General features: G+C 42.5%; 1 protein-coding gene across 1 annotated transcript; it reads left to right on the top strand.

Annotated features, from left to right (window-relative positions):
* The first annotated feature begins 2,246 nt into the window (after positions 1-2,246).
* Positions 2,247-22,032, top strand: DHX32 (DEAH-box helicase 32 (putative)). The gene is made up of 12 exons (XM_003641504.5): positions 2,247-2,389; positions 4,532-4,913; positions 6,246-6,439; positions 7,678-8,050; positions 8,748-8,993; positions 10,944-11,043; positions 11,151-11,309; positions 17,162-17,353; positions 18,536-18,685; positions 19,849-20,039; positions 20,303-20,484; positions 21,741-22,032. Exons 1-12 carry the CDS (start codon positions 2,247-2,249, stop codon positions 21,931-21,933), a joined length of 2,505 nt encoding a protein of 834 aa, XP_003641552.4. The 3' UTR covers positions 21,934-22,032.
* The last annotated feature ends 42 nt before the right edge of the window (positions 22,033-22,074 follow it).

Here is a 22,074-nt window from a genome sequence, read left to right as displayed (position 1 = left end):
TGCCCCATACCAAGCCAGTCCTCGTGGTCCCATCCTGGAGGAGACATGGGGATGGGGTGGTTCTGGCAGTGGTTTCCAACCTCCCTCATCTTCTCCTTTTCCTGACTCCCAGGCACAGAAAGAAGCCTAGTTCCATACACTGATCTCACGGGACCGGGTCTACAAAAGTATGTTGGTTTTCTCCAATTAAAGTTGCCCACGTTGCTGATTTGGGATGAGGAGGGAAATAAGTGATTAATAAACTACAGAATCTGTACAAGTTCTCTTTTCAAAAATAAAATGTACTTCAAATGCATCTCAAAATATTAAGACCTGAACTCACTATGACCCATTGGCAGAAATCAGCAGTTATTCCCACAGCTGAGCTCAGCAAAGCCACTACACTGTACCAGAGTCTGCTGGAACGACAAAGCAGCCTCTGGCCATTAAAGACTACATGTGAAAAGAGAATGTTTTCTTGGTTTGAATCTAATTCAAGTCAATAATTAACTTATTTGAGGTGGGGAGGAGAAAAACAGTCACTTGTTGGGGGGAGTCAAGTGAAGGAAGAAAACACAGGCAGAATTTAAATCACATCATCTTGAAAGTCTTGTAGCATTATACTAATCCAGAAACACCCACTCAAGGCTCCAGCTCCATGGTCACACTTTCTGGTCTTAATAAATTTGATAGGAAGTTTAAAAGATTTTTCTTATTATTTTTTACATAATTATTATCTAAAACAGCTATGTTGTGATTTTTAATTGAATTCCCATCTCAATCCGCAATCAAACAAGAAAAAAAACAACAAGAAGCATCTTTCATAGTTTTGCCCTAATAAATGTGCAAAGGAAGACTTGGAATCAAGCAAGTATACTGCTTGTGCACGTAAAAGGCAAAGTTCCAGCTCAAAAAAACACAACGTTCTCATTCAAAACTGGGCAACCAGTGAGCTGAAGGTTGGCTTTTTGGTTGCTGACTTGAAACACTTTGTTCTGAACCAATCTGTCAATATATCAGGAGCGAAAACACAGAACTAATAATATTTCACCAACCAACAAAGTCGCAAGTGGAAATTAAAACACCATAGAAGAGCAACTCAGAACTATTGGATAGGAGGGAAATGCTCTATTTTAATTTTACAGTGTACTCAATAAGCAGTAATACAGTTACAGCATAAGCAAGGTTAAACGTTGCTGCCAGTAGGCCAACAGAAATGCTAACACACTCTTCCAGTGAGAGGGATCTTTTTCCACATTTGCTTGCTGTCTGTTGGCCGGGCACCAAACTTTCATATGAATATGAATATAAAAAGCAACCAAAAAAATATTCCTGCAGAGACTATTAAAGTGTCGTTTTTAGTAATAGGACTCCATAAATCATAGTGATGTCCTCAATTCCAGGATCTACGAGTGCTTGGCACTGCTCCCCCTGCAATCAAATCCAGAGGGTTTGTGCATACAGGTTCCACGTGTGTTATACACAAGGACACCCACCCTGTCCTGTCCTATTTTATCATGGAAAAGCTCTGAAATGGGGATTTAATACCGCCTAAAATTTAATCTGAAGCCCTGTATTTAAATGACATTTTTGGGAAAGAAGTCACCTCCTTAAGTTTCCATTACTGTTGTAAACTATTGCTGCCAAAACCAGGGAAGAAAAGAATGGAAGAAAGAAAGAGCACTGTATTACCACTGATACTACTAATTTATATAATTTATGCACAGAAAATCCTCCTCCTCTCAAAGATTTAATGGGAAAGCTCTGAAGAGTCCCTATATTAGCAAGGCTTTATTAAGGATAGAGAATATGTAACACCGTATTTACTGCTTTGCTACAACACATTATCATAAGCACTGAACACAGAGTGTAATTTAAACCAATGGCAAAGTTCTCATTGATATCTTTGACAGCAGCTTATCCTCCCTTTTACTCCAAGCACTGATCAGCAGTGGGCATTCCTGTTATTTATTGTAATTAACTAGATCCCACTGTATTATGTGAAAAAGTACATCTGACAAATCCCAAAGGGCCTGCTAGAATCACAGCATCATGAAGGTTGGAAAAGCTCTCAAAGATCCCCAAGCCCAACCCCAGCCCACCCCACCATACCCACTGCCATACCCTCAGTGCCAAAATCTCTGCTGTTCTGGAACATCTCCAGGGATGTGACCTCACCATTCCCTGGGCAGCCTGTGCCAGTAAAGATGGAATGGCAGCAATCTGAAGAGACAAACAAGCCCTCTCAGAAAACAGTGCAACGCTCTATGAGGAAGAAGAGACCTTGCCCAACAGCAAAGCCAAAGCCAGGAGCACATGTGGTGGCCCTGAGTTCACGTGAGGTGGACCTACAGGAGATGTTCAATGAGAAAGTTCAGAGCAGGTGGCACAGAGGGGCAACAGGGAGCAGGTGGGCATCCTGAGGTCACTCTTAAGGACTAGAAACACAAGTTCAGAAACTTGCTCTGGATTAAGATGGCTGAGTTGCAGCAATGAGGTACACTGAGCAGCAGAGCTGCTGCTGCTTGGATGCCTGAATTCACATAGGCAATGCTCAATCATGCTCCCAGCCCAGCCCTTGGCTGTGTTCTTTGGCCTCCTCAATTGCCAGGGATGCTGGCTGCAGAGCTGCTGGGCTGGTGCTACACAAAGAGGCTCAAAGTGCTCCATTGGTACCTGGCTGCATATCAGAATAAAGCTTGTCCACAGCAAATCATTTAAATCAGTTAACAACTTGTTCTACTAAAACCTGCACAATCAGAACATTAGTTTTGTTGTATCTGGGTTCCAAAGAGCAGAAATTCTTCTTGATTTGGTAACCTGTTTAAGCTTTTCCCTTTCCATTACAGGTATGAAAAAGTAAAAACAAAACAAGGGTTGAGATACAATCAGAAATTCAAATTTGTTCAATCATAGAATCATAGCAAAGAGCGGCATGGGTTGCAAGTGACTTTGGTGATCATCTAGCTCCAACCCCAGTGAGCAAAGAAATATCATTGCCCTCGTATGTTGTGAACCTCTGCTGCAGCTGAAGAAATTAAAGAGAACAGACTGCTACCCCATCTGAAAAATGAGTAGCAAAAAAAAATGCAGCATAATAGCAATTCACCTCTTCAATTTACGTCATTTAAGCTGGGTTTTGAGGAGAAACAACCTCTAGGAATGCCCTCTGTTAGCTCCCTTAGAATGTGCTATTGACTGATTTCAACCACATTTGAGAGAGGCAGAGATCTCAGAGATAGCAAGTTCACAAGGATTTCATGCAATTAAACAGGGAAGGATGTGACAGAAAATCAGATACATCATGAGGGGCCCAGGGACCCACCAAGGTCACAGCAGGAAGAGAAGCTCCATCCCCAGCCGAACATGAACCTAACTCAGTGTCACTGAGCATGACATGTAGACTCCTGTCACCTTCACGGGGATGGCCATCCATCAGCAGTGTCCCCACGGATGGCTCACCTGAGGCACGTTGTGCAGCACAGATCAATCACCCGTCCCTCTGCCTTCCAGGGCTGCTCCTCCAGTTTGCATTTGGCTTTGGCCCCCACACTGGGCAGTCAGTCAGCCCCAACTGCCAGCCACGCTGAGTGCCAACAACAGCCTATTCTGGGAGCAGCATGTAACTCATCTCACTCAGATTGAGATATTCCGGCTGCTGAACAAAGATATTTTCTCCTACTTTGTTGGTTCTCTATGCTGCTGTCATAAAGGAGCACATTTTGGGATACAGCAGCACTGTATCCCAAAACAACGGAACAAGAAAAGTCTGTAAAAAAAGGCAAGAATTTTTATTATATTACTTTATACAGAGAAACCTCGATATAGGAGAAGCACGAGAGCATTGTGCTCATAGCATGCTTGTCAAGGCATTATCAGCATGTTGTTCAACAAAAGGCTTTCCTCTGCAACTGGAAGCATTGTCTAATATTTGCGTTATGGGGCAGACAGTCAAGATTAGGAGCCTCTGTTTTGCTACTTTTGAGTCCTAAGAGTCAGAGTTACTTTACATCAGTGCTTCCTTCATCTTTCCAGTATACCTGAAGTGTTAGAATCAGCATCTTCCTGCCTTATTTTTATTTTAATGCATTAAATACAGTTTAGATTTTTAATTACAGCCTTACAGCACTCTGAAGCAGAGTTAACACACTCAGGGCATGAAAAGACACTTTGCTGCTTTCTAAACCAACAAACCTGAGCTACTGGCTGTTCCCAGCAGTGCAGTGCCAGCTCTGCTCGCAGGATGAAGCCTTTGTGCTGGGATTAGTAGCACTGAGCAGCCCAGGGACAACAACACGTCCTGTCAGCTCCACGTTATTCCACAGCAGCAGAGATGCTGCCTGCTGCTCGTGCTACTTTAAGAGGTTGCTTAAGCACAAGAAGCGCTACTGCTAGACATCTGCTGGGTCAATCAATGCTGCTTTGAAGCTCGGAGTACATTTTGGATGTGTTTTCTTGAGGTTTGGAGCGGTATGATCAGAGAAGCTGGACCCCAAGGCAGAGAATCAGGTGAACCTTTCAGCTGAAGAGCTGGGAAGCACTGATCCCAAAGCAAGCAGGAATGGATTTCCCCAGGTTTGCAGAGCCCGCGTGACCCGTCAGTACAAAGTTCCCCCTCCAGTGCTAATGTGGTTTTGCTGGCAGTGGCTCATGTAAGAAAAAAAATGGACTTTTCGAACGCTTCTCCAGAGAGCCACTGCATTTCAGAACTACTCGACAGCAGTGATGGTGAGGAAGAAGAGATACTGATGTATGGAGAGGATTTAGAGCTCAATCCTTTCGACGGCTTGCCTTACTCTTCCCGTTACTATAAGCTTATGAAAGAAAGACAAGAGCTGCCAGTATGGAAGGTGAGATGTGCCTTTATGGAAAGTTTGCTTCATCATCAAATCGTGATTGTGTCAGGAGATGCGAAGACTGGAAAGAGCTCCCAGGTGAGTATGAGAAAATGCTCTGCTGGGTTTTTATCTTTAGAACGTTGACTACTGCACACTTAGAGTTACTAAGAAGTAGTAACACTATTAAATAAACCTATTAATAGTGCTAGCACAGATTTTTAAGCAGAAAAAGAAATGCGTTCAGCTTACTACTCACTGCTACCACCCTTCACTTACACCAGATTCACCAATACGCAGATGCATGTTATACTGGTGCCTGGTTCTGGTCAGTAGTGAGCTGCTGCTATTCCAGAAGATGCAGTCACTCAAATACAGATGCAAAAATACATATAAATGCACAAATAACTTCTCGTGAGCACTTGCAAGCAATCCATGCTTACTTCTGTCGGTCCCTTACAACCTGTTTTACTCACCCAGCGTCCTTCTGGCTCCAGGGCACTGAAGATCAACACATTTCAGTCAGCGACTGCCTAAAGCAGTGTCATAAACAATAAACAGAAATCTCAAATGACAACTTCCTACATTCTGAACATTAAATTTCAAAACATCGAGCCCTTTCTAAACACTGACTGACGAATGCTTGTATAACATCCTGTCATACAAAGTTCAGAACCAAATATACAAATAACCTTGGGAAAAATCATGTATAAAATACTCTTATACATATCAGTACACGCACTGTAAAATTTTGTTTTGTTTGTGGAATACATCACATCTCAGCTTCACAACCCACCAACTATACACTCTCACTGTGCTACAGAGCACATCAGATATAACCCTTCTCTACTGAAGTTGCAGTGCGTTTCTTTCTTTGCAAGAATGCACAGTTTAGAGAACGAATGGTAAAACACATCACTGGAGCCAATATCCAATAGGAGCATTCAAGTCTACTGCCATAATAATATATAATAGAATCGCCTGGGTTGAGAAGGACCATAATGATCATATAGTTTCAACCTCCCTGCTATGTGCAGGGTCGCCAACCACTAGACCAGGCTGCCCAGAGCCTGGTCTATATGTAACAACTGAAACCAGTTACCCCAGATAGCAGAGAAGAATTTTCAAGCAAAAATCAGCCTTAGAAAATGCTCATACTGCCTGAAGCCAAGAGACTTCCTGGAGTGAAGAGTCTCTGTCCCACGCAATTAACTGCAATTTAGATAAAACCAACAAACTACTTACTAACAAAGTATTAGCTCCTTCAGCTGTCCTAAAACAAGGTTAACAAGATGCAACACACACGTAAGGCTAGTATTTTACCTAAAATGATACTTACCTGATGCTCAGGCAGGCTCTGTTCTCCCATGCTTCTCCTTCTGCATTTCAGTCCCAGTTAGAGGTGTAAAGCACTGTCCTTTCCCATTGCAGGTCCCGCAGTGGTGTGCTGAGCACTGCCTGGCTGCTGGCTGCAGGCATGGTGCAGCAGTGTGCTCCCAGGCACGCGGGCAGGTGGCGGTGAGGCTGGCCCTGCGTGCAGCTGATGAGATGGATGTCAACATCGGCCACGAAGTGGGGTACTTTGTCCCCTTCGAGAGCTGCTGCACAACGGAAACCATCCTCAGGTTGGTGCGTTTCTCACCCCTAATGTGTACCCTCATTGTAGAGCCGCAGAGTGGTTGGGTTGGAAGGGACCTCAAGGTCCACATAGCTCCAACCCTTGTGATGGAGGCTGAAAAAGGTGTTCTGTACTGAACTGTTGTAGAGATGTTGATGGGGTAATGCATGTACCTGCACAACACCTTGCCACCGCAGCAGACTCCATATCATTCTGCTCTTTCTTTCTCTGAGGATTTTCAGAGGATAAGAAATGTACTTAACGTATTAAAAATAGGCAGAGGGTAGCAGCAGCACAGGGATTCAGATTCTGACCCACTCTGAAAGTTCCTTAATATGTCAGGAGTGGTGCACAAAATTCCAGCCACTTCTCAGCCACATAAGCATTTCCAGTGCAAACCACAGCTCTCAGCACCTCCAAAAAAGAAAAAAAAGAAAACAAATTTAGCTCAGCCTCTCTTTCCTTTGCGTGCCCTTTCTCTTTCTTTATTTTTAGAGGGACTGCGTGACTCTCACCCTGCAGTACATGGGGAAAGGGGGGTGAACCCTATCCTCATCCAACATCCACATGTCAAAACCTCGATCAAGAAGATTCAAGGTCCTATTGAGCAACACAGCAAAAAAATATATATATTCTTTAAAATAATAATAAAAAAAATAGAAGCAAACCAACCTGTGAGTAGCAGGAATAGAAATCACAGAATGGCATGGGTTGGTGGGGACCTGGAAGGCCCCCTAGTCCCACCGCCCTCATCTAGTTCCATCTCCCTAAATAGTCATAGAAATAGAAGTGGGGAGAACTTTTACAGTATGAATCAATCCCTCGTCTTCATTCTGGCACTGCCCTGTGTGTGTGCATACCTTCATTTCCTTATCTCAAAGTACTACTTCACAGCACAAGGATTTGTTGCAGCATGCAATATGCTTAGAAAGTTTGGAAGATGAAAAGAAAGGTAAGTTATGGTCTTAGGGGGGAATTATTTCTTCTTTTGCCTTGAGCATCCTGTCCTTTCAACTATAATGCCATTTAGCAACACTGACTTTCATTGATTTTTCAGACACTTAAAAAAGAATTTAGATTGCTGAGACTGTGGTAGCCTACAAAACAGACAGTATCTGTTCTTATCAAATCTTTCTTGTTAGAACGGAAAGAGCAAAGCTGTCCTCAAGACCCTGAATTAATTTTATACAGTCAAACCCGAATATTCCCTGAAACTTTTCACAGTTTTCCATTTGTATGGCACAGATACTGCACAGATGATATGCTGCAGAGGGAAATGATGTCTGCTCCTCTTCTGAACTCTTATGGAGTTATCATTCTGGATGATGTGCATGAAAGAACTGTTCCCACTGATGTGCTGCTTGGTGTTCTTAAACATGTCTTGAGAGCGAGACCAGCCCTCAGGCTGGTGATACTCACTGCCCCCCACATGTCCAGCAAGCTGCAGGACTTCTGTGGCAGCGTCCCCCTCATCCGGGTGGAAAATGAGCACCAGGCAGAGGTGGTGTACACCTGCAGCATGCCAAAGGACCATTTTCTGTCTGCACTGAGGCTGCTCTTTGAGCTACACCATACGAAGGAGAAGGGTGACATCGTCATCTTCCTGGCATGCGAACAAGTGAGTGATTGACAGGCTCCAGCATTGATGGTTTCAATCAAAAAAAAGGATTCTCATCTGTGTTTTCATATAACCTATAAACGACTTGTTGCGACCCAAGCAAGAGCTCTGCCCAAGCGCTGTGCCCAGAGGCAGCCACCCCTGGGGACACGGCCACATCCACAGCTTTGGGTCTAGCTGGAAAGGGGACACCAGTGGGGCACTGGAGTATCTGCTACAGAACTCCCAGCCCTGCACACAAGACCATTTTTTAGCAAACAAACCCTCTCTTTAGACCTAAATCATGAATGTGGATCCATCCTCCATGTTGCATATGCATAAAGTTTAGGGGCCATTTAATAACTTCTCATCCTCAGCGTTCCCATACTACACTGATGCACATCTGTCTTCCCCTGGAGGTTGGTTCGGATACGATTAAATCTAGAGATAAGTATTTAGAAAATTGAACAGGAAAAAAAGACATCTCAGGAAACAGCACAGATATTCCCTGCTCTGCAATTGGTACAGTTGCCCAATTCCCACATGTAGTTATGATCCATTTTGGCTTTATGCTATAATAGTTATTCTTGTAAGATTAAAATGTTATACCTTGATATGTGGTTCAAGTTTATTTCAGAAACAAGTACTTTATAATTAAATGACTACATTTATTTGTCATATTAATGAGTAAAGCATTACATCTTTCTCCTGATTACAGGACATCGATAAAGCCTACCAAATGATCAGACAGGAACAGTCCAATTCAAATCCTGACCTCGGAGAGCTCATCCCAGTTCCTTTATACCCCACAAGAAACGACTTAATTCCCAAACCAAACCAAGACAAACAGAAATGCTACCAGAAATACAGAAGAAAAGTGCTACTTACCACAAGCTCTGGAGGATCTTTGATTCGGATTAAGAACATAACATTTGTCATTGACGTTGGTGTGGAAAGAAGAAAGGTCAGTAATGCTGAGCAAAACCAGGATGCCCCAAACAAACCACGTAACAAACTGTTTCACAGGGAAAGGTGCAGATTGGTGCAAATAGCTTCTAAAGAATCACGTATTTTCCATACTCCTGCGAGCCAGATTTTATAGTATTTTTAATGTTTCAATTACCAAAATTTATATAACTATGACAGACATCAGTGTGTCTTCAGTTACACACGGAGCAAAATATCGTCATCTCTTGGCTACCTGTGGGTTTGGGAGATTAACATCACTCCTTGTTTCATTAATTCCCGCACCAGCAGTGTAACGCCCCAGATCACATAACACAGAAGGATGCTCAGACAGAACCACATCTTTTTAAAGCTGCCTCTGCTCCTCTGGCATATCTGCTTCCCTCCAAGTTATCTCGAAATGCTGCAATTTACTGAACGAATGAATTCATTCTGTGTCCTCAGTTCTTGTTTCTCACCCTATTCTGGGAGGAAATGGTGCAGCTGCAAAACTGGAGTGAGCTTATTTTGTTTATAAAAAACTGATATTGAGTCCTAAAGGAAAAGCAACCACACAGAAATGAATCACTTTGTGTTGGAAAGCTGCACTTTGGTGTGTAGCTGCCCTAACACATCCTACTGGGCAAAAGGGAGATCCCAGTAATAGGCCAAAGGATCAGGGTATCTTTAAATAATCCACTACTGGATCACCCAAATTGAACTTATGTCTTCCTACCGTTTTCAAGCAGGGATCATTAATTCTGATGAGCCTTGATGGTTGGTTCAGGCTCGGGAACAAACACCACCTCTCAGACCACCTCAAGTCTAACACTGCCATTTTAAAGGTTCTCATTTGGGGGTTATAAAATAACTCAGCCTTAAGCCAAGGGGAAAAAAAAAATAGGCATACTTTTGTAGGGAAGGAACAAAGGCTGAAATGCAGTTTTCAATGAGGTTGTGCATAACGCAGTCATTTCTGAAACTACAGCTGTTGTTCCAGGTGATGACTGAAACGAATCTCACTTCCACTTTGGTCTGAAGCAGAATGCAGTGCTTGGGATGGGAACAAATCAGTTTCAGCACAGCCCTGATGGCTGTCACATTACCTTTATCAATTATGCCATTTTTACCCCTTCAACTCAATTACTTTGTCGTAACAGCAGAAGCTCAGTCCTCTAATATTCATTTCTCAGCAAATCAAATGTGCATTCAATCCACATGGCTGGAAGTCAGCTCAAAGCAGGTAAGGTTTTGTGCAGAAGGAAATCCCACTGAAGTCTGGCGGGCAGGATATGTGATGAATATACCCACTGGAAGACAGATTTGTCCCTTGCACTGAAACACATTTTCTCTTTTTGATTAAAATTCTGCTTAAAGCAGACAAGATCACATTAGATGACTTGATTAGAAAACAGCCTTATCCGGCCATGATCTGTACAGAAGCTTCTGGCCATCACCTGGTGGCTGGAAAAGCGAGGGAACCAGCTCCTTAGTTCCATCAAAACAAAAGAATAAGAGCAACAAGGGAAAACATAGAATGGGCCTTGTATGTGTTGATGACAGCCCTTTGTCTTAGGCTTTGGTATAAAGACAGAACTCCAGAATTATGGTACAAAACGTTATCAGATAGAGCTGGGATTCTGTCACTGGAAGGAATAAATATGATTTTCTGATGCTTTTCTTGGTGATACCGTTAGATGTATGCCTTATGCTTTAGTAGAGTACATTTCTTCAGAAAGATCACCTATCTTAAGGTCACATCCACAGAGCTACTGCAGAACTTAAGCATCTGTCAGTTTATTGGAGCATGGACTGCTCTCATTTCCATGCTGGTGAAATATGCGCTATAAGGAGAAATGGAACTGTTACTACACACTGTGTACAATAACCTAGCCAAAAATTCAGTCCAGACCATTAATACATTTGTAGTCCTCACTCACCTGACGCTCAGTGTCTCTTTCATTTAAAGGTGTACAATCCCAGAATCAGAGCAGACTCAGTTACAACACAGCCAATCAGCAAAGCCCAGGCAGAGATGCACAAACAAATTCTGAGCACGTCTCCATCAGGTACAGTTACCAGCACTACACTGCGACCCATCAGCCTAAACTACTAATAAAATTAATGGGACAATGCTAGAAATGAGAAAACGTAACATTCCTAAAAACTCTTCCAGGGAAACTCTTCTGTTTGTATCCTGAAGAATTTACGTACAAAGAAATGAAACCAGATTTCCCAGCCAAAATACAGGAATCCAACCTAACCAGCATGGTGCTCTTCCTGAAGAGGATGGATATAGCTGGCTTCAGACACTGTGAATTCCTAAGCAGGCCAGGTAACGATGCATCGATTTTCCATATAGTTTACATTACCTCTCTGGTTATTTCAGGACTAATTTTGCCCTGTTATTCACAGGGCATCTCTTATCGAAGTTCTTGCAATATCCCTGCCACTGCTTTTACCACTCACTGTTGGGATGGTTCATAGTGCAATAGCCGCCCTTTGAAAAACACTTCCCAGAATGAACCACGTGCTCTGAAAGACCATAATGTATCTAATGGAATTTGAGTTTTCTATTTTCTTTAAATCAATATTCCAAGGATCTTCTCACCCGGGTTTCACGCTATCTTCCTGAAATGTGTCCCCCATCGTGCAAGTCATGGCACAGACACCAAGCAAGATATATTCCTTTAATCAGGAGTTTACAACCCAACTAAACCACCATCGCCACCTCAGAGACGCATTCAGAGGAAATCAGCCTTTATCCTCCAGCATCTCCCACCGCCAATTTCCCGTGAGCCATTTTTAAGGACATCACAGATAAAACAAACCCAGGTTAACTTTCAATACGAGACAGGGAACGCTCAGTTTTGAGGCAAGACTGCAAGGAAGCAGTTGCTGATTTTGTTTTATTCTATTGAGTTTGCATTTTGGGTCCTTTTCCCACAGAAGGGCATTCTCCATTCTGACCTACAGCTGTCATTGCTTTGGGGATGACATGACCTGTTGCTTTTTCATTTATGACACTTTTCTAGTGCCAATAGGAATTCCTAAACTGTTCTCCCCTTCCTCATATACCTGTGGGATTGGAACCACCACGTGTCCTTCCCATGTGGTGCACCCTAATTAGTCACAGTAAAGCTTAACTCCCAGCATTGAGGCATAGTGCTACGTTGTAAGTGGAATTCTTAATTGGATTTTTTTCTGCTTCTCTTTCTTGAGAGAAAGAAACAGGACTATGTGTGTAAGGATATTTGCAAGGAGATTCAGCTGTTTAGTGACATCAGCTGACGCAGCTCAAGTAGATGGCATGCAGCTGTGGTCTACAAACTGCAAGGGACTTCTGCAGAAAAGGTGAAGGGAATGGCCACCACAGATGGGATGTATGCTTTCTTGTACAACAGCTCTTAGCTTCCCCAGAAAGCTTTGTTATCTTTGCAGCAGTTCATTTGGGTTCACAGAGTCCAATGGATTCTACTAGTTTGCCCACCCTCAGCTAAACATGGCATAAGATCAACTGGAAAAACACACCAAACAAGACAGGGCAGCATTTCAGCACACTCTTATTTGTCTCAGGTGAGCCAAGTTTGGAGCTTACAGATACTAAGACAGACCACTCAAGCTTGGTTTGCAATGGAGATGGGAGAAGAGAGGTGGAAACCTGTCAATGCAGGGCGAATTTTTCCTCACACAAGTGATGCTTTCGCTGAGGCAAAATACAAATGTACAGCCATGAGCTGGTGAACAATAAATAAATAAATCAAAAACACACTGAAATTCAGTTTTTAAAACAACGAAAAAGAGAAGAAAACCAAGAAGCACAAAGAATTTAAAGAGAAGCACCTCTTCAGTCCATCCCCTGCATGCGGAGCAGAGAACACAGAGCAGATCAGCAAAGAAATGACACCAGTAAAACATTTTATTCCTATTCAACAACAATGCGCACAAGATTATTATTTTTTTTTTTTTCCTCCTGCTCTTCCATGAAAAATAAAAGCTGGGATTAACTCTGACTCATTACTGCATTATGAGAGCAACAAACATGTCAGGCTTACAGCTGCTGCGTTTAATTCATGCTATAACTGAGATGAGCAAATGCAGCGGGCTCGTTACCCTTTTTAGGATTCACGAGCCATACGAAAATGTATTTGGCAGTGCAGTTCTGAAGTGCATTACATGAGCTCCTGTGCCACTGTAATAGTGATGTCCGTGCATTTTTATCAGTTAATCAGATCCAGCTGATTATGGCGTTATATAATGGAAGAAAAGAACTCTTTCCCTAGAGATGGGTGCAATATTACGTGTTCTCCCACATAACTGGAAAAGTCTTTGTTGAAACGATGGAAATCAATATCAAAAGGCTAAGCTATTTTCATATGAAATACGTTCAGGAAACATTCAGACACGGTACTGAAGGACGTGATTCAGTAGGGAAATATTGGCAGCAGGCAGACAGTTGGACTGGATCATCTTGGAGGTCTTTTCCAACCTTGGTTGGAATGAAATCAATGAAATAAATAATGCTGATACTGCATGAGCACAGCATCAGCAGCAACTTCCATGTTAAAATACTTGATGGCTATGGATGCCTTGACGTTTGAGAGCTGTACTATTATAACTCCAAGAAGGTACTTCTGGAACATCCATAATACTGAGCATTGGACAAGCGTGGCTAATTTCATCTTGTTTCAGAGACAAAGTGTGTTGTTTTCATTAGAAACAGCCTAACGTAGTTTTTAAAGACAAACCACGAAGATGAGGAGAGCACTTAGCGGCAGATTTACACCCTCAGTTCAGTTCTTTCTTTTATGCTATTTAATGCATCAAATGCAGAAATTAAAGCATTATACACTGAGTAATGAAAAGCTTGTTGGCTCCATGCTGGCTGCCCTGCAGGGACCATCACATGTTGGGACAAACAGAGCAGAAGGGGAAAATGGGACACCTACAAGCTGTGAGTTTAGGAAAGGGATTTTAATGACCAACTCTAATGTAAAGAAAACTGCTATGGAATTAATAGCATAAGAGCGTGTCAGCCTGAGCTCCAACTATCCACCAGTTATCCTGACACCCACTTTCAGCTCTAACTTCCTAACAGTTACTTCTCTGGAAATAAAGATCCATCAAGAAATCCATAATGCTGAAATGCAATGGAAAGCACAGCAATAAAAGCAGAGTGGCGCAATCCTAGGCTGCAGCAAATGAGAACAAACCACAGCAAAACAAACACAGAAACAAAGGAAGAAAAGCAACTTACCTTTAGAAAGCCTCAGATGCACAGGGAACTCCAAGGAGATACCCTCACCTCCACTGCCAGCCCTTAAATGAGGGCTGGGAAGGGGTGGATCCTGGCTCCAGCCTTTCCAATCAATCAGGGGCATTGCATGCACCTGAGCTCCCCCGGGTTGGCCCTGCCTTCCACCAGGTGCTCAATCACCACTTCAGGCCGTGACTCAGCATTTCCACTACAAAACCCTATCTTAAATCCTCTCCTCAACATTCATTCTTTGTAGAACTTTGGGCAAGTCACTCAACCAGCCACTTCCTGGTGCATCAAGAAAAATACTTTTTGTACTCATTTTATCACGCAGTAAGACCTGCAGGATGAGATACAGCAAAGACTGAAGCTGCAGCTGTCTTTAGAAACAACTCTGCTGGTGTTAAAGTTGTGAGAAGCCTGAGGCACTGAGACCATCAGTTACAGCCAGCTTGGAACCCTAGATAAACAATTCTGATGTTGTTGATAACATTCAGCTACTTCTTTGCTTTGTAAAGCCCAAGTAGGACAAGGAGCAGGTGTGTAATTAGTAAAAGGAGCCCAGATTCCTTGAGACAAGCCCTGAGCAATCCAGCCTTAAACAGCCAAAGCACACAGGCAAGGGAGAGAAAAGGGATAAGGAAATTCTTCTCAGGTGCAGGGCCGGGCAGCTGCTTATGTCCTGGCTCAGCAAAGGCAGCAGCTGGGGAAGCCTCTCTGTTGGCTTTGATGGCAGCAGCAGCCCTAAAAAGGACGATGCCTGCTGCTCTAATGCCATTCTAAGACAATGCAGGGATCTGTTCTTTAAAGAGCAACTCTCCATATTTAAACATTTATACTAATGTTATTTATTTAGCTTGCATTTTGTTAAACTACACGTCATAGCATGAGGAACTCTGAGGCAAGCTTTTGCTGCCCTGATGATGGCTCTTTATTGATTGCGTGCCTCAAAATGCAGACTGAGCTCTACTCCATTATGTGCTTTACTGCTGTTCCTTCACCTGCTTTATCAACCTTTACTATCTCGTCCTTCCCAGCACAATAAAACCCAGGGGTTAGTTTGTTTATTTATTTATTTTTTAAAACACTGATAGCAAAATGGGGAAGTAATTTGTGCTTACGCAGCTCATCCTTGGGCACAAAAATGCAAATGACTGATGCTGTCAGGGGATCAGAACTGACTCCCCTGTAACCGTACACTTCATAACCTATGGCACAAACTGCTTTGTTGACTTCTGGAAATGACTTTCCCATGACTTCCCAGTAATTACTCTATGTCTGAACGATGACTTTAACCTGCCTGTATTTTCAGGCACAGGTAACTGCTTTCTGCCACTTTGCATCAGAGTTAACTTCTCATTTCTTTAAACACCCCAAGTGTTTTCTTTGCGGATGCTCCAGCTTTGGTGAGGGATCACCTCTTTTGCCACCATCTTCAGTGGGACTGGGGTTTAACTTCACAAAACAATAGGAAAAAAACACCAAACAGCTCTGAAACTGGAATAATGGGAAAGCATCCGCAGCAATAGGAGAGGAGCTGTAAATCAAACCAAACCAGTACCCATAAGAAATACTGATATTTACTACTGTAAAATCTGGAATAGAAATCTAGCTCTGAAAAGAGCTAGGAGCCACGAGCTGTACTGCCTGAGTGCCCCCATTTCCACCGACATCTCTGATGCTCCAGCCATTACTTTTTGGAGGTTTGGCAGTTTCTGTTTGGCTCTCAGGCTCACTTTCTCATCTATAACCCACCTGCACTGTAGCTGCCCAGGAAGCTCTCCTGTGTCTGTCTGGTCTCAGGGACCTGCCTTCATCAGCAGGTTTCCCAGACGTCCCCCCCCCATTCTTACTCTCATAGCTGTTTTGTTCTGATATGCTGGTAGATTTGTTTTCTTACCATCGTGGTTGTGAGGGTCTGATTTCACTTCTGGGTTCTTCCAGTCGAACAATTTGCTGCTGAAAAAAAAACACCCAGAAAAGAGATGGAAAATAGTGGAGGGGAAAATAAAGAGAGAGAAATTCAGTAGGATACTTAACAAAAAAGGAGAGTCTCTGTCGGTGCCCTGTGCTGGTTCCTGCCACACAGCTGAAAGGTTCAGAAGATGTATTGCAAATGGTGCCTTTTTTGTCTCTCAAGGGATATAACTGATGAGATGTAATGGGAAGTGATGAAAAGGGATATTTGTGTCTGTGCACATCAGGCATTTTCTGTACCTGCTGATGGTGTGGACTGTTGATTTCATTCATCCTCATGCATACAAGGAAGATACAGCTATGCCTTGGAGGGGTACTCACACTCAGAGTGAGCTTTGGAAGCCACTGACCAAAACCAATGGAGCTGATCCTCCAGCAATCTCATACACTTGCTCCCTTCTGGCTGTATGGCCCAAATTCACCCAACTGCCACTTCTGTCTTTTTCCCCCAAGTCTCTCAGCCTCTCTAATTATGTTCCCGAACTTATTTTTTCAGTCTCTCCCCTCTTACTTCTCACATAGGTCGTAAGGAAGTTACAGCCTACAATAGGGTAACATTGAAGATTCCCTTTTGTGTGAACAGCGAAAAAAGTGCATCCATTTGCAAGGGGAAAAAAAAACAGCAGATATTCCAAATACCTGCAACTTCTGCCCAACCATTAAAAACAGCACATGCAAAAGAAATGTGTATTCTGTGAGCAATTTTGAATGGTTTGCAAAACATCAGTCAGTAGGCAGTATTGGCCTTTGATAAGAACAGCTCTGACAGACAACAGATGAAGCTATTTCCAGCCCTATAATCATTACCCACTATCAAATGATGGAGGCTGAGTTCTAGGAAATATACAACCGAAACATTATAATGAGAAATAAAGCTTTCCATACGAAACATACAACTGCAATAATACTTAATCCATTCTCAAGAATCTGAATTATCTTTCCTTTTTTATTAGCTCCTGAAAGCCTGATGCAAGCTTTGGAGGACCTCGATTACCTAGCAGCCCTGGATAACGACGGAAACCTCTCTGAATTTGGAATCATTATGTCAGAATTTCCCCTGGATCCACAGCTGTCAAAATCAATTCTGGCTTCTTGTGAATTTGAGTGTGTTGATGAAATGCTCACCATTGCAGCCATGGTAACAGGTACTCCCAACTCACGTCTTGCTGCATGGCTTCTGCCACCTCCAAATCCACATAGACTCTTCCCAAGGCTGTTCACAGAGGCAACCCAAAGGCAAACTTGCGTTATTCATATTCCACTTTTTCACCTGAATGAGTATCTTTGGCCGTTCAAGTCCAGGCTTTGAGCATGCAATGAAACACAAGTCACTGATTTGTTAGTAGCACTCCACTTCCACGCTTCACATGTCCCATTAGCTTCCAGCCTTTTGTCAAAGAACCATCGAATGGCCTGGGTTGAAGAGGACCACAGTGCTCATCCAGTTCCAACCCCCTGCTATGTGCAGGGTCGCCAACCAGCAGCCCAGGCTGCCCAGAGCCACATCCAGCCTGGCCTTGAATGCCTCCAGGGATGAGGTATCCACAGCCTCCTTGGGCAACCTAATCCAGAAAGCATACACACAACAATCCTTCAAAATAAACTTTATCTCATTACATTCACAAACGTTTATTACAGACTAGAGCTGCAAATTAGGGGGAATTTCTAATTATAAACAACATTGAACTGTTGACTCTGACCACAGTGAATATCCTCAACGCAGGGAGAGGAGCAAAGCCTTAAGCAGCAAGGAAATCATGCGTGTACAGGAAGTCAAGCTGCACTAATCCATCTCCTTGCAGCACAAACTGTTTCTATGCCCCAGATGGTTTGATTTGTAGTGGGCTGGCCTTCACATGATAAAATTTTGAGGTAAATAAAACAAACATCAGTGGCTGAGTATAGGCACATTTTAGTTTGTGAAAAGCTCAGCCATCTCAAAAGATGCAGTTAGCTAGCACAGTATCACAACAGAAGAAGTTTAGCACATAAGGGCAAACTCAGGCATTTCGTAAGCACATTTACTTCTTTTCTAAGTTAAACCACACACTTGGATTGTGGATAGATTGGACCAGGCCATTACAAAGCAGTTTTGGCACCAGTATGGGGAGAAGGCTGCTCACCTTTGGTGCTCATAGTGAAGATTTACTAACAATAGATGGAAGGAAAAGCCACATAAATATGAATGCAGCATATTCAGTTCTGCAGTAATCCAACATAGGAAACTGAGGAAAAGAAACACAAACACCAGTGCAGCTGCTGTCTAGAGGGCCTTGTTGGTACATGAGTTTTAATAACTGTTGGCTTCCATGTTGTTTTTTCCTAAGCTCCCAATTGCTTCCTGCACACACCTTCTGGGACAGAGGAGATTGCTCTTACTTGCTGGAGAAAATTCTCACACCCTGCGGGAGATCACTTCACTCTCATCAATGTCTTCAATGCCTTCAGGGAAGCCAGCACAAACTCTGCAGGCCAGTGTAAGTGCACCCATTTCAGATCAAACAGAGCACAGTGGTAACAAGGTTGTTTTTTTTTTTTTAATAGAACAGTCATTGTTTGCATTTGATTCATGAGCACTTTTTAAACGATCCTCTCTAGAACTGTCAATTTGCAAGAAGAGTCACCTAAGATAGCTGCCACTGCAAAAATAACACTGGTTTATTAACTAATTAGAAGTAGCCTAGGACAGCCCACCTTATCCAACGTGGATATGTAAGCAGCTGACTGCAGTTGTCATTTGATGTGCCACTGTACAAAACCAGAAAGGTGCTTCCTCCTTCAAGTGCTCATAACCCAGGTTTAAGGCATGACATGACACGAACACAGCCTTGACTTCCCAGCACCTAACAACCACTACGTTTTATACCTAATGCATAAAGAAAGGCTTATGGGAAGAAATTAAAAGTCCAGCAGACAGGTGGTCCTCACAACATTTACTCGTGTTCATGCATCTTGGCCAGGTTCACTCAGCTTAGGAGTGGTAGATTTGTGTATACTGAATAAAAACTACAGATAATGAGGCCCATACTGTCAGGTCAGTTCATCTATCAGCTGTCTGTAAGTATGAGAAAATGCTATATGGAAAAAAAAAAAAAAAAGGTTGTCAGGGACACTTCAAGAGAAGGAAGTGCAGCTTCTCTGCTTACAGTGCCTTTGTGATGCAGGACATGGGACTGCTCCGTGCTCTGCTCAGTAATGCTGAATGCTGGAGAGGTCCGAGAGAAACTGTCTCTTAACAGCATGTGATGACCAGCAGCAATACCAATCTGATCTCAGTTCTGCATCCTGGCCTGAAACCAGAAGAACAGGAAATACAGTTGCTACTCATTCTGTGCAAAACTATTACTTTTTACAGACCAAGTAAGAGATTTTTATGTCTTGATTCAGAAAGACAGTTAAAATCTGATATTACATAAGGATACCATGTATTGCCCACTCACTTTACAAACAAGAGCAATGAGCCTAAGTGGTCCATATGGCTCTCGATAACAGCATTTTGGACAGCTCTGACAGAGCCACTCACTCCAAAATGCTTTTAATCTATTGCACCAGTCAACGAGCATTTCACAGAGCAATCTCTCTGTTAGCAGCACCTATCAGGACTGTGCTTTAAGCCAAAATACTGTTCTTCCCTCCACAGGCTGCAGTAATGAAAAATGGTGCCGTAATTATTTTCTAAGCTGTTCTGCACTGAGGATGGCAGAAATGATCAGAGCTGAACTAGTAGAGATTATGAAGCGCATTGAACTTCCCATTTCAGCACCAGACTTTGGATCACCAGAAAATACACTGAGCATTAAGAAAGCTCTCTTATCTGGCTACTTTATGCAAGTAAGGCAATATAGCATGCTTTTATCTTACTGCATTGTTAACTCATAACGGAATTGTTAGCTTACGTAGAGTCATTTCACAGAACTATTTGATGCAGATGGTTTCCCTTCAAATACAGACTGACACTTCCTCAGCAGTCCCTAGCTTCCCACTGAAATATGGGAAGAGGTTTGGCTCTCCCCATGCCACTGTCTGAATACAAGCTTAATTTCTATGCATCCTGTACATTCCATTAAGTAATGGATAACTCTCTGTGTTTTCAGATTGCTCGTGATGTAGATGGTTCAGGTAACTACTTAATGCTAACGCACAGACAAGTAGCCAAGCTTCATCCTTTTTCATCATATTATAACACCAGGAGGAGTCCTGAGTGGGTTTTGTTCCACGAGTTCAGCATCTCAGAAGACAATTCCATCAGAGTGGTCTCTGAAATATCACCCCATCTGTAAGTTAACAAAGGTGAAACCATTTCTTCCCTCATCTCTCTGCCAGAAAAGCAATACTTGAGTCATAAACAGGGTAACGAAGCATGTGCATACCGAGAGCGATGCTTGGAGAAGCCAACTTGTGTCTTCTCCTCTCCCTCTCCCTTGTTATAAAAGCAGCTATCTCCTAGTTTTGCTGAGAAATTGTCCCTTATATAACTGATTCTCTCTGGGCAAGGGTAATAAAAATGAAGTAACATTTTAAATTGGGATAAAGAGGGAAGGACAATCTTCATACCTAGTCAAGCAAGCACGAGGAGTTGGCATCATTGAAGTGGTGAAGAAGGTGGTTGTCTTCATACCAATTAGTAAATAGACGTGGAATAAATTGTCTTTCTTTGTTGCCAGCATTCTTCTGTCACTGTTTATCGTTGCCTCATTCCTTTGCTTTTCTTCAGAGCACTAACTGCATTAGGGCTCAGAGTTACTAAAAAAGGAGAACTGCATCCCCCCCATCCTCACTATCCTTTTAATGCAAAACAAAACCTTTCTTAATCAGCCTTTTGTTTTTCCTAAAGTGAGTCAATCTGTTGAGGTACCGAGTGAGTCTCAGTGTCTGCTTCTGTAACTGTTATCAAGTCATCCATTCAAAAAACACCGTACAAGATGCAGAAGTTCCTTAAAAGTTAAAATATAGAGCAAAAATCGAGCAGAAGTTAACACATTTGTGCACTTATAGATTAATTTAGTTGGCAAGTTTTGTTCCCCGAAAGCTATTTTCCAGCAAATCTTCTTTCTTGCCACGTTAACGCACCCAGACAGCCAAATCACTCCATTCCAAGTGTTTACAAATTCAGAACAAGACTACAGTCTTTCATCTGCAAAAACCTATTTGTACTGAGAATACACATTTCACTGTCCTTGCTATCCTATTTCTAACAGTCATAAGAAAGCCTTTTTCCTACTCATATCAAACCCCAAACATGTTCAAATCCAGAAAAATTACTACTTAATGCAATCTGCAGCACTGGGAACTGAACTACAAGTAGCTCACCTGAAATATAACAAGAGGACAACAGGTCCAGCAATCCTACTGAAAACATAAATCACTTCTACATCTTGCAGATGGTTTTTCGTTTTGAGTTGCAATATCCATTTTGCAGCTGTATACTACATGTTGCTGGTCTTTTCTTTTGTACCAGCCTGATAAAAGCTATACAAAGATTTCAAAATTCAATTAAAAACATAATAACGTTTTCTCTTACTTCCTCAACAGGTTCGTAGAGTTGGCACCTCAGTATTACTTTAGCAATCTTCCTCCTAGTGAAAGTAAGGATATTCTGCAGGAAGTGATCGATCAGCTGTCACCCGTTTCAACCACCAAGGAGAAACAGAAAGCTAACAGTGACAACAAAGAAAATGAAAAATACCCCCAAGCTCCCACTGAGCAGAGATGTATTATCCAGTGATTTTAGATTGAAATATCATACATTCAATAAATATGAATAGAAACACTACATGCTGTATGCACTCCCACCTTAACTCAGGTAATTATTTTGAACTTCCAGAATAAATATTTTTTACTGGAAGAAACAGAAAAGCAGCACTTT

Source organism: Gallus gallus, chromosome 6 (genome assembly GCF_016699485.2).
Source record: "Gallus gallus isolate bGalGal1 chromosome 6, bGalGal1.mat.broiler.GRCg7b, whole genome shotgun sequence".
NCBI lineage: Eukaryota > Metazoa > Chordata > Aves > Galliformes > Phasianidae > Gallus > Gallus gallus.
The sequence above is the reverse complement of the archived record's forward strand: the minus strand, read 5'-3'. Positions and strand labels throughout refer to the sequence as shown.